The sequence below is a fragment of the Lupinus angustifolius genome, chromosome LG03, assembly GCF_001865875.1.
Source record: "Lupinus angustifolius cultivar Tanjil chromosome LG03, LupAngTanjil_v1.0, whole genome shotgun sequence".
Lineage (NCBI taxonomy): Eukaryota > Viridiplantae > Streptophyta > Magnoliopsida > Fabales > Fabaceae > Lupinus > Lupinus angustifolius.
The window spans coordinates 25,479,893-25,494,190 of record NC_032011.1 but is presented as its reverse complement, the minus strand read 5'-3'; the positions used below and the strand labels follow the sequence as shown (position 1 = coordinate 25,494,190).

The 14,298-nt window shown below is 29.1% G+C and overlaps 1 protein-coding gene across 1 annotated transcript; it reads right to left on the bottom strand.

Moving 5' to 3' along the window:
- Positions 7,908-9,643, bottom strand: LOC109342632 (galactinol synthase 2-like). Its single transcript, XM_019580575.1, has 3 exons — positions 9,264-9,643; positions 8,252-8,707; positions 7,908-8,141 (listed from the first exon to the last, which is right to left on the bottom strand). The coding sequence occupies exons 1-3, from the start codon at positions 9,603-9,605 to the stop codon at positions 7,908-7,910; spliced, it is 1,032 nt and encodes a 343-aa protein (XP_019436120.1). The 5' UTR covers positions 9,606-9,643.

The following is a 14,298-nucleotide window of genomic DNA, read 5'->3' as shown; positions in this document are numbered from 1 at the left end:
ACAACATATGAATTTAATAATACATATGAATTAACTTAATTCTAACAATAAAAATATTAATTCAAATATGTATATTATAAAAATGACAGACTTAATAAAAAATATGTATAGTAAAATATTACAGTTGTATAGAAAAATATATCTTCCAAATAATAGAAATGAATCTTTAATTTATGAGTTATTTTCATACAATGATTATTAGCTAAAACATAATCAAATAAATAACATTTAATTATACTATATTTGAATGCTAAAAATATATTCAAATATTTATACATAATGAACATAATCTAAAATAAAAATAAGAATTCAAGAGATATGCTAAAAAATTCTTATGACTTTATATGGTACTTATAAATGTAATCCCAAAAAATATGATGCAAAAAGAAGTCTTTATATTTATAATTTTATATAGAGAATATAGAGGTGAGATATTATCCAATACAATTTGAATTTTATTTATTGAGTTATTTTAGAATCAAATACTTTCCACAAATCAATGCTTATACAAATGCATATATAAATGTTAATATTATACATATACCCTCAATAATCAATGTTAATATTGCAACTATATGAATGCAAAAAATATAATAGTTCGATATATGATTTATTGACATTATAAAATATATGTGCATTACTTGCGCATTATGTGTAAATAAAGAAGCGACCCGCGCGCAAGTGCACGGGTACACTACTAGTTGTCATGTAAATATTACCAAGGATGTTAGAAATGATTTACTTTGGTCATCCACGAAGACTTTACTCATTCAAAAATACAATGTTACCTCAATCCTCTTAGACGATTAACCTCGTTCAATCGTACAACAAAGACTACAAATTTATTCTATAATTACATTAATCAAGGTTTTAAATCTGTCAAGTTATTCGTAAATTATTCAACTACTTAAATACTTGATCAAACTTGTTTGTTTGTTTAGCTAAACAAATAAGCTTAAGTTTCAAACTATGCTCAAACTAGGCATATATATATATATATATATTATTGATTATAATCTTTTTTATTACATTTGTACATTATGAATTTTGATTTATCAATATCTATTTTATTTCATTTTCTGGTATACAGATATATTTTGAGTATCAAAGTTATCAACTAAAAAATAATTTAAATAAAAATTTGATAAAAAACTAAACTTATATAAGATAAACCTGTAAAACCCAAAAACATCATATATTAAGATAAATAGTCTAGGTACTAAAAATATATCTATCATTCATATGTTAACTATGATTGATTCTTAGATAAAATATAGGCATAACATATTATGTTAGTTGCGTAAAAACAATAACGACCATGCATAGTAGAGTAGACATTAGTGGACGCTGTTTTTGTTTCAATTTCAAGTAATGACAATTACAACATTGATGCTTATATTGTGGAACACATCATTTTTCTCTGATGAAAATGTGGAGTAATTTTGAAGAGCAATAACATCCATAGGGACTAAACAATTCAATGAATGACATCGTATTCAACTCCAGGAACAAACTACTATTCAACAAACCCTAGAAACAATAAAGGTGAAATCATAGCTCTGGATATAAGAAAAAAGTGAATATACACTAATGTCATTTTCTGAGTGGAGTAGTAATTCATGTAAATGTTTAATTTTACTCTGCTCTTAAATTCTTGATGTAATTATGTAATTATTAGAACTTCTTGTATAAATTCTGTACCTTTTCTACTTTTCTATGAATACTATTTTTCTTATAAGAAATTCAATGATCGATTAGTATGTATTCTATTTGTGAATTGGAAAACAGGCTTGTATGTGTATCTACACTTGCTAGCTAGACTAGAAATGAGTGTAACTAAAAGTTGTATGTGTTTTTCATTTAGCATAGGCAACCTTGTTAAAGGATACAAATCTTGTGTCCCATACTTTATCCCCAAATCTTGTTCCAATCCAATCAATTTTAACCATGTAATATAGAAATGTAATATTGTGTTTTAAGAAAATTCCTTTTTATTTATGTGTCACTTTTCAATTGGTGGGAACAGGGAATTGGTACATGTGAACCGAGATCCTCTGTCCCTAAATGTTTTTGTCCCCTATTCCCTAAATGTTACAAGTTGAATTGTATTTAGCTCATCGACTTTTGAACCAATATTCCCTTAATTGGCTTGGGACACAAAGGACATGAAAAATGGGACAGATAATCTAGGTTCGTGATCAAGTTCCCCTTCTTAAATATTTAGTAGATAGAATTTTGACACCTAGCTATAATCATTCTAGTTGACCAGGACAAGATTTCCTAGTTGAAAAACACATGAGGTTTAAACAAACAAAAAAAACACATTCCCTTTTATATAATGTGTGATCTCTCATTCACATTTTGAATACTCAACATCTCTCCTTCAGATGTGAGTTACACTCTTTCGAATATCGGATACACTAAATTTCAACTCTCAATCTACATGCACAATTAGGTTAAATATTTTAAAAGGGAAACTTTGTGACCCACAATGTTCCCATTCTACTGGATCAAGATTGCCTTCAATAAATGATAGATGTATAAAAAAAACTATGAATTTAATTATAAATCTATTTTTATTTAACTAAATCTTTCATGATTCACTTTAATTCCAAGTGATACTTTCTAATACCTATTCCTCTATTTCACCACACACAAAAACAATACTCGTTCTCTATATTTCTTTTTAATGTAAATTTTTTGGGATATATTAATGTACCATTTTCTAATTTATGTGACATAAGATTGACAATAAACTGAACCAACTTATCTCATTATTTAACTTGGTAAACTTGATTTATGAAAAAAATGAGTTAAATATTGAACTCATTAAATAAATAAGTTGATGAGTTAATACAGTTCAACTTATAACAGTTATCATGACCTAACTTAATTATATATATATATATATATATATGAATAAACATACATATATGTGTGTGTATATATATAGTGAATCTTTAAATTTATACATATTAATATATAGTCATATATATAAATGAGGAAGTGGCTCAAATGAGAAAAATTGTTATTGTGAGGAAAATTGTTATTATGATAAATCAAACAATTAATATGGTTCATCGAATTTTGTTTGAATGATAGAGATTTAAAATTAAATACACATGACATTTTTTTAGTGTTCATGTATATGATTCCATTCTATTTTAGGTGATTTGTTGAGAAGAGAGGGTGAGAGGCAAATTGCAGAGGAGGGAGAAGGAATATTATTTACCAAAAAAAAAATGCTTAATTAGGCGATTTCTTATTTTATAAGGTAATTGTGCTAACTATGAGTCTATTCAGCATCTTATGAAGTGTTACGATTGCATATGTTAAAAAAGGAAGCATATCGTCCTGTAATTCATGAGACATGAAGTGACATACATTATGAGACAACAAATATGATACCGTTAAAAAACCGTATTAGTCATAATTGACCAGGAATGGAGAACCATTTAATTATTTATATTATTAGTTACTTATGTGTTATGTCCTTACAATTACTTTAAAAAACTTCTTTCATGTAATGTTACAAACCGTTTAGATATTCATTTGCTAGAATTCGTTAATGAACTTTCCCGTTTAAACACTAGGAATGAGTTATGCACGTTATATTATTTTTTCTTAGTTAGGATTATTTCCTTTTGATCTTTTGTCAATTATGGTATTCAATTACATGTGAAAATAATGCTATTATAAATTGCTAGAAAATTATCCCTACATTCACCATTGTCAAGTCACACTTTAATTCAACAACATATTCAGCTTTTGTTTCTCCCTGCATTATTTCTTTACTTTGTTCTTCAGGAACCATCTACATGGAATTTAATCGCCCAATGGTACAAATGATTTTTTTATATTATATTATTGTTAATGTTGTTGTAGTAGGGAATAATGTCAACCAAAGTATATTGATGAGCTTCACTTTTCTTAAGATATAGAATTTGAGTGTTGTGAGTAGAAAAATATGTGGTGATAGAATTTTTTATTTTGTGATGCCATAGGGGAACAAAATATGTATAATGTTTATAAATTATATTAATTTTTATTCTTATTTTTGATTTTGTGCATGTAGACTTGCATAATGAAAGTGGATACCCAATCACGTGGGTGGGAGAAGTCTTTGACAAGAGTAATTAAGCATATCAAAGGTTACATTTTCAATTTGTAATTTTCATTTTCAGTAATTTATCTTTACTTAATCTCATTATTTCACATTGAGGTGACTGTTAAGTTGCATTTATTACTATAGGAAAAAAATTATTAGTATATCATTCATTATTCATATTTTATTATTGTTGATTTTTAAATATAAGTAATACAAATGAATGATGAACTAATTTTGTATATATAAATCTTTACACTTATAATAATAGATATTATACTCTTATCACAATTGTGAAAAAATATGATCAATGTGGAATGTAGCCGTAATTATAATCAAGAGATATTGTTGCAGAAACTCTCAAAACTGTAATATTGTAGTTAGAATTACGATTTAAAAGATCGGTTAACCTGTTTATTATAATTGTATTTTTGGAATGTGATTTGCAGATGTATCCTACAGCATTAATGCAACCCAAGGGGTTATCCACATTTGTGGGAAAATAGATCCAAACAAGTTACTCATTCTCTTAAAAAAAGCTGGGAAACATGCAATACTAATCCAAGCTCATTGTGGATACTCACTCTTAGATTATTCACACTATGATGGAAACATGGAACCCTACACATACCCATATTATGAATCCCAAAGAAGAGGACAAGGGTACCCTTTAATCCAACATGATCCTCATAGATTCATAACTCTTCAATCACCAAGTGCACCACCACTACATTATGATCCAAATAACCCAAGTTGCAACATTATGTGATAACCAACTATTGATCTTGTCTTTCTCTTTAGGTTTCTAGATTAATGTTAATCATTTTATTTTTCATTTCATTCTTCAAGTTTCTTGAGAGAATAATTTCTTTTAAGTGATTCATTCAGTTTAGTAAGTCAATGTGAATAAATTTATCAGTAATTTTTTTTGTCTAGTCGATGAATTTAACGCATGAGATTATTCTATTTAAGTAGAGATAGTATATAAAATACAGACTTTAATATCTATTCATTGTCACTGTAAAAATATATACATTCGTTATATTATTTGTCATTCATTTAAATTATTTTTTTAAAGAATTAACGATGATCAACCTCTTTACTCCTCTTTGTCTTCACAATCCATTACCCAATTTTGAAACCTCACCACTAAGACCAAGAATGGGCCCTGGCACTGTAAACCCATATGCTAAAGATCCAACTTTTGCCCTTTTGTTATGGAAATAGTAGAATACCAAAAACATCCCTTTGGTATAACACATTTCTTTCTTAACTCCCATCTTTCAATTTTTCTAACCTTTTTCTCTCTCCCCTTATTGCTCTCGTGCTTTGTCATTCAACCATACTTTTTAAAATGGGGTGTATGTGATTTCGACTTAAATCGTGAAACCGATGTAATCAAACCAAACCAAACTGTAAAATATACGTTTGTTCGATTTTATGGTTCGGTTCGATTATTTTTTTAAGCAACCGTTTATGTTCAGTTTGGTTTATGGTTTTAGAAATTTAGGAACCGAACCGAACTGAACTGCATATTAAAGAAATACATACTAGGGATTAGAGAATGATGTTATATTATTGTTTAAATTCTTCAACCAATTTTCTAGCTTAAATTATCATTTTTTGTGTGAATTGTAATGTTATATATGTTACTAAATTGTTATTAAGTTAGTATTATATATGTTATTAGTTACTAAATTGTTTCTTAGTGTCTTAATAATTTGGAACATATTTTCTAACTTTTGTGATACTGAGTTTGAAACTAACATATATCATATATTGTTATACATGTATTGTTACATGTGTTACTAATTGTGAAATGTAAGAATATAAATGTAACTATTATATATTTTACTAATTGATATATGTGTTACTAATTATAATAATTTGTTTTTTTCTCTATCAATTACATAATTGTTATATATGTTACTAACAAATAATTATGAGTTTCAATTTCTTTTATACATTTATATATGATTCGTAATTTTTGGTAATAATAGTAGTAATGTTTATCCTTTTTATGGATAAACAATATCTTTCGTAATACATTTTGAATTTTCAATTAATGCAAGATTTTTTATAAAAAATAATTGGAAAAATCGTAGAACCAAACCGGACTAAACCATTTTAGAGCGGTTTGATTCTTATAGTTAATTTGCATTTAATTGAGCAAAACTAGATCATATATTCTTGATTGGTTGGGCCACTAAAATAATGCACCTAAAACTGAACCAAACAGAATTTTTACACCCGAACTTTTGAATGTGATCGTGAATGTTGGCACTTGAAAAGTAGCAAAACCATTATGTGATAATTGTGTAGTGGCAAGGATGCACCTCATGTGTTTTCTTATTGATGGGTTACTTGAACTACATCTTTCTTAGGCTCTTTCAATAGAGATTTGGTTCACAAATCCCGTCTCATATGCTATTTAATTTTTTTAATTAAAATATTTATTTTTAATGACACGAGATAATGTATGGAACATATTTGAGATGACAAATTTTTATTCGGTGTAAAAAGTTTTTGATTTGAGAATTGTATGAACATTCACGTAGAAGTTCTTGGTCATGTTTATTATACAGACAATCTTATTTATAAATTTATTATACATGTTATTGTTTATTGATAATGACTTTTCATTTATTGTGTTATATGTTTCTTGAAGAACGAGTAGTATTCCAATCTACAAATAATTAGTAGAGAAACTAACAAAAGTTGATATAGGCCTATCGATTTAACATTCATATATATGTATAGGAAAATTAAAACTTGCACTCACAAGGCCTTAAGGATGCAAATAAATTAACTCTCACAAGGCCTTAAGGATGCAAATAAATTAACTCTATAAGATAAATTAGATATTTCACTTTATACGTACTTTATTTATCATAATTAGCATGTTAACAAATATTATTGTGTTTGCCAATCCACATTTTTATTGTTTAAAATTAAGTGTACAATCTTAATATACTATAAATTCCCACAAAAAGAATTATCTTCTGATAAATAATAATAAACTTGTTTGACACCTCTTCAAATGTGTTCTTAATCTGTACAATTTGGTTCAAAGATAAACTTATGGTAATCTTTATAGCATTGATTAAAACATCAAGAGGTGAGGTATTTTGGTTTTTAATTTGAGTATCGCAGAAAATAAGATATGTTCTCCATTAAAAAGTAAGTAATAATATACTATTGATCCCTTAAATTTATGACCATGTTTAACATTTAATTATTACATTCATGTATAAGAAGATACACATTTTGCACTTTGTAATTTAATCAGTACAAAATCATACAGAATATCTATACACATTTTGTTCAATTCCCTCACTAAAACGAATCACCCCTTCCTTTGATATTGAGCAAGGTGATAACGTAAGGTCCATTATTTCACTTAACAAGCAATCAAACCTTCTAAATTGACCACAAAAAAATATCGAAAACAACCTTATACTTCATAAGAGACAGACAAGACAACCTTTACACCATAAAAGGATCATGTCAATTAGTTCAACATTTCCCTTATTCATTAATTAAACATTAAACCAAAACTCTTATCGATATACCCATCAAACCATAATACAAACAACCACAATAAGAAAGCAAGAAATCAAGAAAATAATAACAACAACAAAACATATCTATACAAAAATAAAAATAAAAATAAAAAACACCCTTCTTTTAAGGGTAAAGTCTTGCATTGCACCTACTTGTCCATTCTAACTTTTTTTATGATTTTTATTATGTTGCACTCATCAAATAAAAATGAGTGTTTAACACATGAGTGTAGTTGAATCTATGCTGCTGAGGGTGCTGTTACATACTGAACTTGATGACCAACCACTGATATAGCTTGTGATGAGAATGGTTCAATTTCAACACCAACCGTTGACACTTGAGTCACACTCGATGGGTCCTTGTAATTAAGGGAATCGTCATTGTAAATATCCCACCATTTCTTAACAAGCATCTTTATGTCCTCTCTTTGCATATTCTCTTCTTTCCCAGTGTACCTCCATGGCTTTGATCCCTGAACAAAAACAACATACTATATTATCAAGCAATTAGAATAGTAATGTAATTATATACGCATTGAATTTAAAATATTGGTAGTAAAGAGAAGAAGTTAGAGTGACATACCGCAGCACAATAGTGAACAACCTTAACCTTATCAAGGTCAACATTCTCAGGGTGACGCCACAACATAGCAAGAACAAGGTTGTAACCCAATGGAATAGCCTTATAAATGTCCTTAAAATACATGTTCAAGAAATCCTGTTCCGCAAAAGGGGTAGGAGGAATAACTTGTAGGGTCCTCAAAAGGTCATGGTAAGTGTTAATGCAAGGTTCAAACACAAACATTCCAGCATTGAAGTATAGGGAAGGTTTTTGACCTAATTCTATAGGCCATTGAACCTTGTTTGGGCATTGTTGGCAATACCCTATCTTGTATTGTAGTGTGTGATTCCATGTCTTCTCACAGAAACAATCCATTACTGCGTAAAAGTAACCATCTTGCATGTCAAATAAGTGATCTATGTTTTCATATACTTGAATGTCTCCATCTAAGTATATCATCTTCTTGTACTCCACAAACTGCAATTTCAATTAGATCATAACTTTAGCTATAATATAAACATGCATCAACATTAATCAAATAACATTGGCTAATAATTTCATTGTTTAACGAACTTCATTATCTTCAACTAAACCAAGTAAATCATAAAATCCATGAAAGTAGAATTCTAGTGGTAGATCAACAGAAAGAAGAACAAGATTGCAATAACTTATTGTGATTGGACCAGAAAACATACAAAAATGTCTTTTCTAATTGTTTTGATTATTCTTTAAATTTCTTCAAATTTGAACTTCTCCCTTTGCAAGATTCTTGTACCTTTATATTTTTGTGCAATATAATAAAATTATATTTTGCCAATAATTTTTTTTAATTAAAAACACCCATTCACCAGAAAAAATTCAAAACACTGAATTGCCTATAAAAATATAATAACTTATTATTTATCAAACTAAGATAACTAAATAACATAAGGGAGTGTTGTATATAGTCCACGTGTCAGAAAACTAAACAACTAAATAATCTAGGTGTTAGAAAGAAAGACATGAGAGAGAAGAAAAAATTTAACATAAGTACCTCCCATATACGGAGCTTAGAATAATTAATAACATAATATGCCATAGCATATTGAGTCTGATTCTCAGGTGGGTAAACAGGTTGGATCTCACGGACTATACATCCGTGAGACTCCAAAATCTGTCGGTGCTCTCTGGGTACATCAGGGAGCACCGCCACAACCAAAGGGTAGGCTGTGTTAACCTTCCTCAACCCTTTGGCTAAACCAACAACACCTTTTACATAGTCACCGTTTCCGGCAAGAAACGTGACGTAAGCACGACATGGCATTGCAGTTGGTGGTTTGTTAGTGAAGTTAGAAACAGATTTAGCCACGGTTTGAAGAAACTCAGGTGGTGCCATATGTTGAGGTGAAGAATATGAGAGAGAGGGTTTAGGTTATTGTTCAACGTTGGTGAGTTAAGGTTGTTTTGTTTTGTTTTGTTGAGAGTAAATGGAATAGTAGTGGTGTGTGTATATATGGAAAATTGTGGTTATGTTTTAGCATGCAAGGTGAGATGATCGTGGATTGTGTGTTGAACACGTGTCCATTTGGATGATCCAACGGTGACCGACCTGTTACGTGAAGATTCTGGAAACGGTGGCTATATTGTGGAAGACACTGGAAAGGAACCAAATATTTGATAAAAAGAGTATTCTCGTAGATACATGGGAATAAGTGTTTTGTCACCAGGCAATATAGGATTATATGTTATTCTAAGATATTTGCTATTTTAATTAGCAATAACACTTGTTGTGTCATACTATGTGAGAAAAATGTTATGAATAATTAAAAGAATTTAATAAATTACAACTTTTATAAACAAAACAATAGTCTTTCACGTAGAATTCTGGAGTCCAAACATGAGAGATATAAGGAGTCATGAGGTGGTCTGATAGTGAAAATGGTGGTCGTAAGGAATGGAGTGCAGGAGGTTGTGGGTTTGAGTCTCACCATCAACAAAAAAAAGGAGTTATAAGGTAGTTAGATGGTAGGGCATAAGAGGTTGAGAGTGGAGTCTCGGTTAGATTCCGATTCGAAATCAGATATAATAGGTCTCTATCTTGTAGAATAATTCATTTTGTTTGAGAATTAAGATTAATTGATAATCTCATGTAGAATCTTCAAAATACTATCTTACAATTACTCAAACTTTTATGGGGTCTAAAGCCCCCTAGAAGGTCACTATCTTTGCATGAATTTTTTCAAGGTAAGTTATCAACCATGGATGCTCTATAAAGAAGATGAATCACACATCTTCAAGGAAGAACTTTTATCGTTTTCGCAACGATGAACCTAAAACCTCTTATCATTTTTTATTGTCTTGCAAGTTCACTTATCTCCTAGAAGAATTGTCACTAGCTTCATTTTGACATCACCCTTCAGGCCTTCACCAAGACTCGAGAGGAAACTTCTCAATGCACAAGGTCTACCAATCAATAAAAAAAGGTAGTAAATTTTGGAACATTATTTGTCTTTAAGTAATTCTGTCTATCTAGCTTACAAGGATTAAGGTTATATTCAATTCTTCCAAGATGCCTATCTGACAAGGATTACATGTTCACATTCATTTTTTATTTAGTAAAGCATGTGAAAGTTAGAAATCTTATTGTACTTAGCCTTCTCTATAGCTGCAATTTTGGGCTCCTATAGAATCCTTTTGTAACTTCTTGTACTAGTGTTGTTAAAACTGTACTAATTATCAAATCGGTCAGAGTATTGATATAGTGGTACAGTGATTCAACTGGTGGTTCAGTAATTAAATCGTATACCGGTTAAATCGGACATACCTGCTTATATTTATATATATAAAAACCTATAATAAAAAAATTCAAATAGGTAAATACTCAAATTTATAATTCATATTCATAATCTACTCAAAATTCACATAAACAAACAACTTTAAGTCTTTCACAAATTCAAAGTCTAAATTACAAAACATATCAATCCAAAAGTATCACTTAAAAACCACAAAATATAAATATCACTTTACAAAAAATAAATTTGGAGTTTGAACATTTAACACCAAGGTGTCAAAGGTGTCTCATATCGAGATTATATTTTTGCAGCAAATCCTATCTTCAGACACTCCACGATTACACAAATGTCATTGAGATTACACACGAATGTTTTGAACCAAAAAGTGTAATCTAAGTATGCCTTGGAAGCATGTGCCTTCAAATGTTGAAGAAGAGTCGGAAAGATGAGTCACATTGCAATGAGTTTTTAAGTTTTTTTTCTAAAAAAAAATTTGTGTATAAACTGGTCGGTTCATCGATTTTGATACTTGACTGGTTCAACATCTGTACCGTACTGGTTAGGGATCCGGTTTGCCAGTTTTCTGGTCGAACCGTCCAGTACGGTACGGTTTTTACATCATTGTACTTGTACTTATGGTACTTTATTAAAATCATCTTCTTAAGGGCGAAAAAAATAAATTACAACTTTTAATCAATATCAACATTTTGGCACATGAAGTAAGATAAAAGAATAAGTTTGTCCATTGAATATTCAAATAAGATAATGTGCAATAAAATATTATCACATATCAAAACTAAATACATTCCACGTCAAAAAATAAATAGTTTAAATAAGTTTTCTATTTTATTTGAAATTTGTGCCGACAATTATTATTTTTATTTGGTTTTGGCCTCTCATGTCAAGTTTGGGTGGAAAATGTTGAGATAAGTATCACCAATGTTGAGAATTGATTTTGTTGTTGATGTGTGATCTTTATGTTGTTTCGTAAGAGCTTCGACTTGTGAGGTCTGCATAAAATAAATCTGGTAAGCCTAAGATCTAATTCATTCAAACTTTTTGTTTATAGAAACAATAACCAAGATTAGGGTTTTTAAGTCTTTTGAAAAAAAAACAGAAAAACTTTATCTTTCATAAAAAATATATATTTATATACTCAACTCCAATTAATCAAATCCAATATGAGTACTTCTTTTTAGTGGGTAATTTTTTTTTGTAATACTAATGATATTCTTCTCATCTTTATTTCGTAAGGAATTAATCTTGTTCGATATTTGTGTCTGTCTCTCCCAATAAATGTCACTCATTGGAATCAAACTCTTCGCCTTAGGATATAGTGGAGTTTTACCTTACTGGACCAACGTCTTGTTAGTTTTTAAGGGTTAATTTGTAAGCACTAATGGAATCATAAGACATTGACTAATACTAATGACCTCTCGAATCACCTAAATTTTTGTTTATAAAAAAATTGCACTTTAGATATTAATTAAACTGCATAATAAATCTGGCTAAAGACCGATGCAAAACCATTAATTAGGTATGACCAATTATTTAAAATTTAAATTGTTCATAAACAAATATAGTACAAACAAAACTTGTATACTAAAATAAAAACTTGAGTAAAATATCTGACAGATTTATGTAAAATATGAAACATATTAATAATTTGGTCTAGTGGCCACAAAGTGTTAATTAACTCTCAACATCATGCCAAATTTTGGCCACATTCCCTCATTCTTCAACTACTTTCTCTCCCACTCTCTTTATAATACAACTTATGCAATTAATGGAGTTTTTCCACTTCAAAATATCTCTCTATGTCGGTATAATAATAATAATAAATTATATTTGAGGGGAATGTGGAATATAGATGTTCATTCGATGTATACATAACCGTTTCAAATATCATTCATCCAAATTATTGAATGGATATATATGACAAAACTTTTGCACATAAAAAGATTATTTGTAATATATTGTTCCTTGTAGAAGAAACGTGGAAGGGACAACGTGAGAAAATCTCAATAACATTTCTATCATCATATTTTCCATATACCACAAATACTTTCACTTACATATGATCCTATCATTGTACTAAGTATCAAACCATATCACCCAAACCCAATGTATTACCAAATTAGCCATCTCCATTCAAGAGACAATCACCATACACTAATTTAAGGATCCTCACACAACAAACCAAGTAGACTGAATATCTTGAGTAAAGTGTAATTCATTTAGTTAGTTTCGTTAATCGATTAATTGTTTATATAATCGATTAAACAGACAATTATTTCAATTAGTTAAAAGACATTGTATTCGAAATTGAAGAAATAGTGAATTTCAATTTTCTCTTGTTCACCAATTTTGATAATCAATTACCACTTTACCTTAATCAATTAAAATCATTGATTCTTTCTTTTTTTCTAACATAATATCCTTTGGCTCACAACAGCTTCCATCTTTCCCTCCTTCATAAATGCAACTTATGAGTTGTGTAACTATATATGTTTATAAATAAGGCACCAATATTTGTATTCACACAACAATTAAAAAATGACCCTTGTAACAAATTGATGTGGTATATTCAAAAAAATAACATATGAAGTGTAAAAACTAATAGTCACAAGCTAGAACTTATAGAGAAGAAAATAGATTTATAAATGGAATAAACTACATAGTATTTACGAACAAAAATATTCCATTATCGGTACTTCTATGGCCAAAGCTTCTTGTCTCTAATCTCTTTGGTTATATATGCTTAGTTTTATAACTAATTAACCATTCAAACATTTGCCATATAAAAAACATGAGGTAAAGTCCACGTTCATATAGTTTAATCTCGAAGGATTCCTAGTAGAGATGGTAAAATGGGTTGTCTGATCTGTTTTGTCCGCGTCCACAAATGCCCGCATAAATTTAAGCGGGCGTGGACGTGCCCATATTAGTTTAACGGACAAAATTCAATATCTTGTCCGTTTTAAAATGGGTTAACAGGCAGCCCTCGACATTGTTGAATAATTAAAAAATTCATATAATAAATAAAATGAAATTAAATATAGTAGTTGAAGATAAAAAATTAACAAAAAAATTTGATATTTTATATGAAGTTTAATAAATCACATTAGATTACAATTTTGTTAGGGATTAAAAATCATATTACATCATAACTTATTTAATTTTTTTTTTACTTTTTCTTAAATTATGTTTATGGGCCGCTCACATTCCTGAACGAAAATGTCCACGAACTTGGCGGTCAAAACAGACTGGACGAAACAGGCAAATAGGCAAATTTGT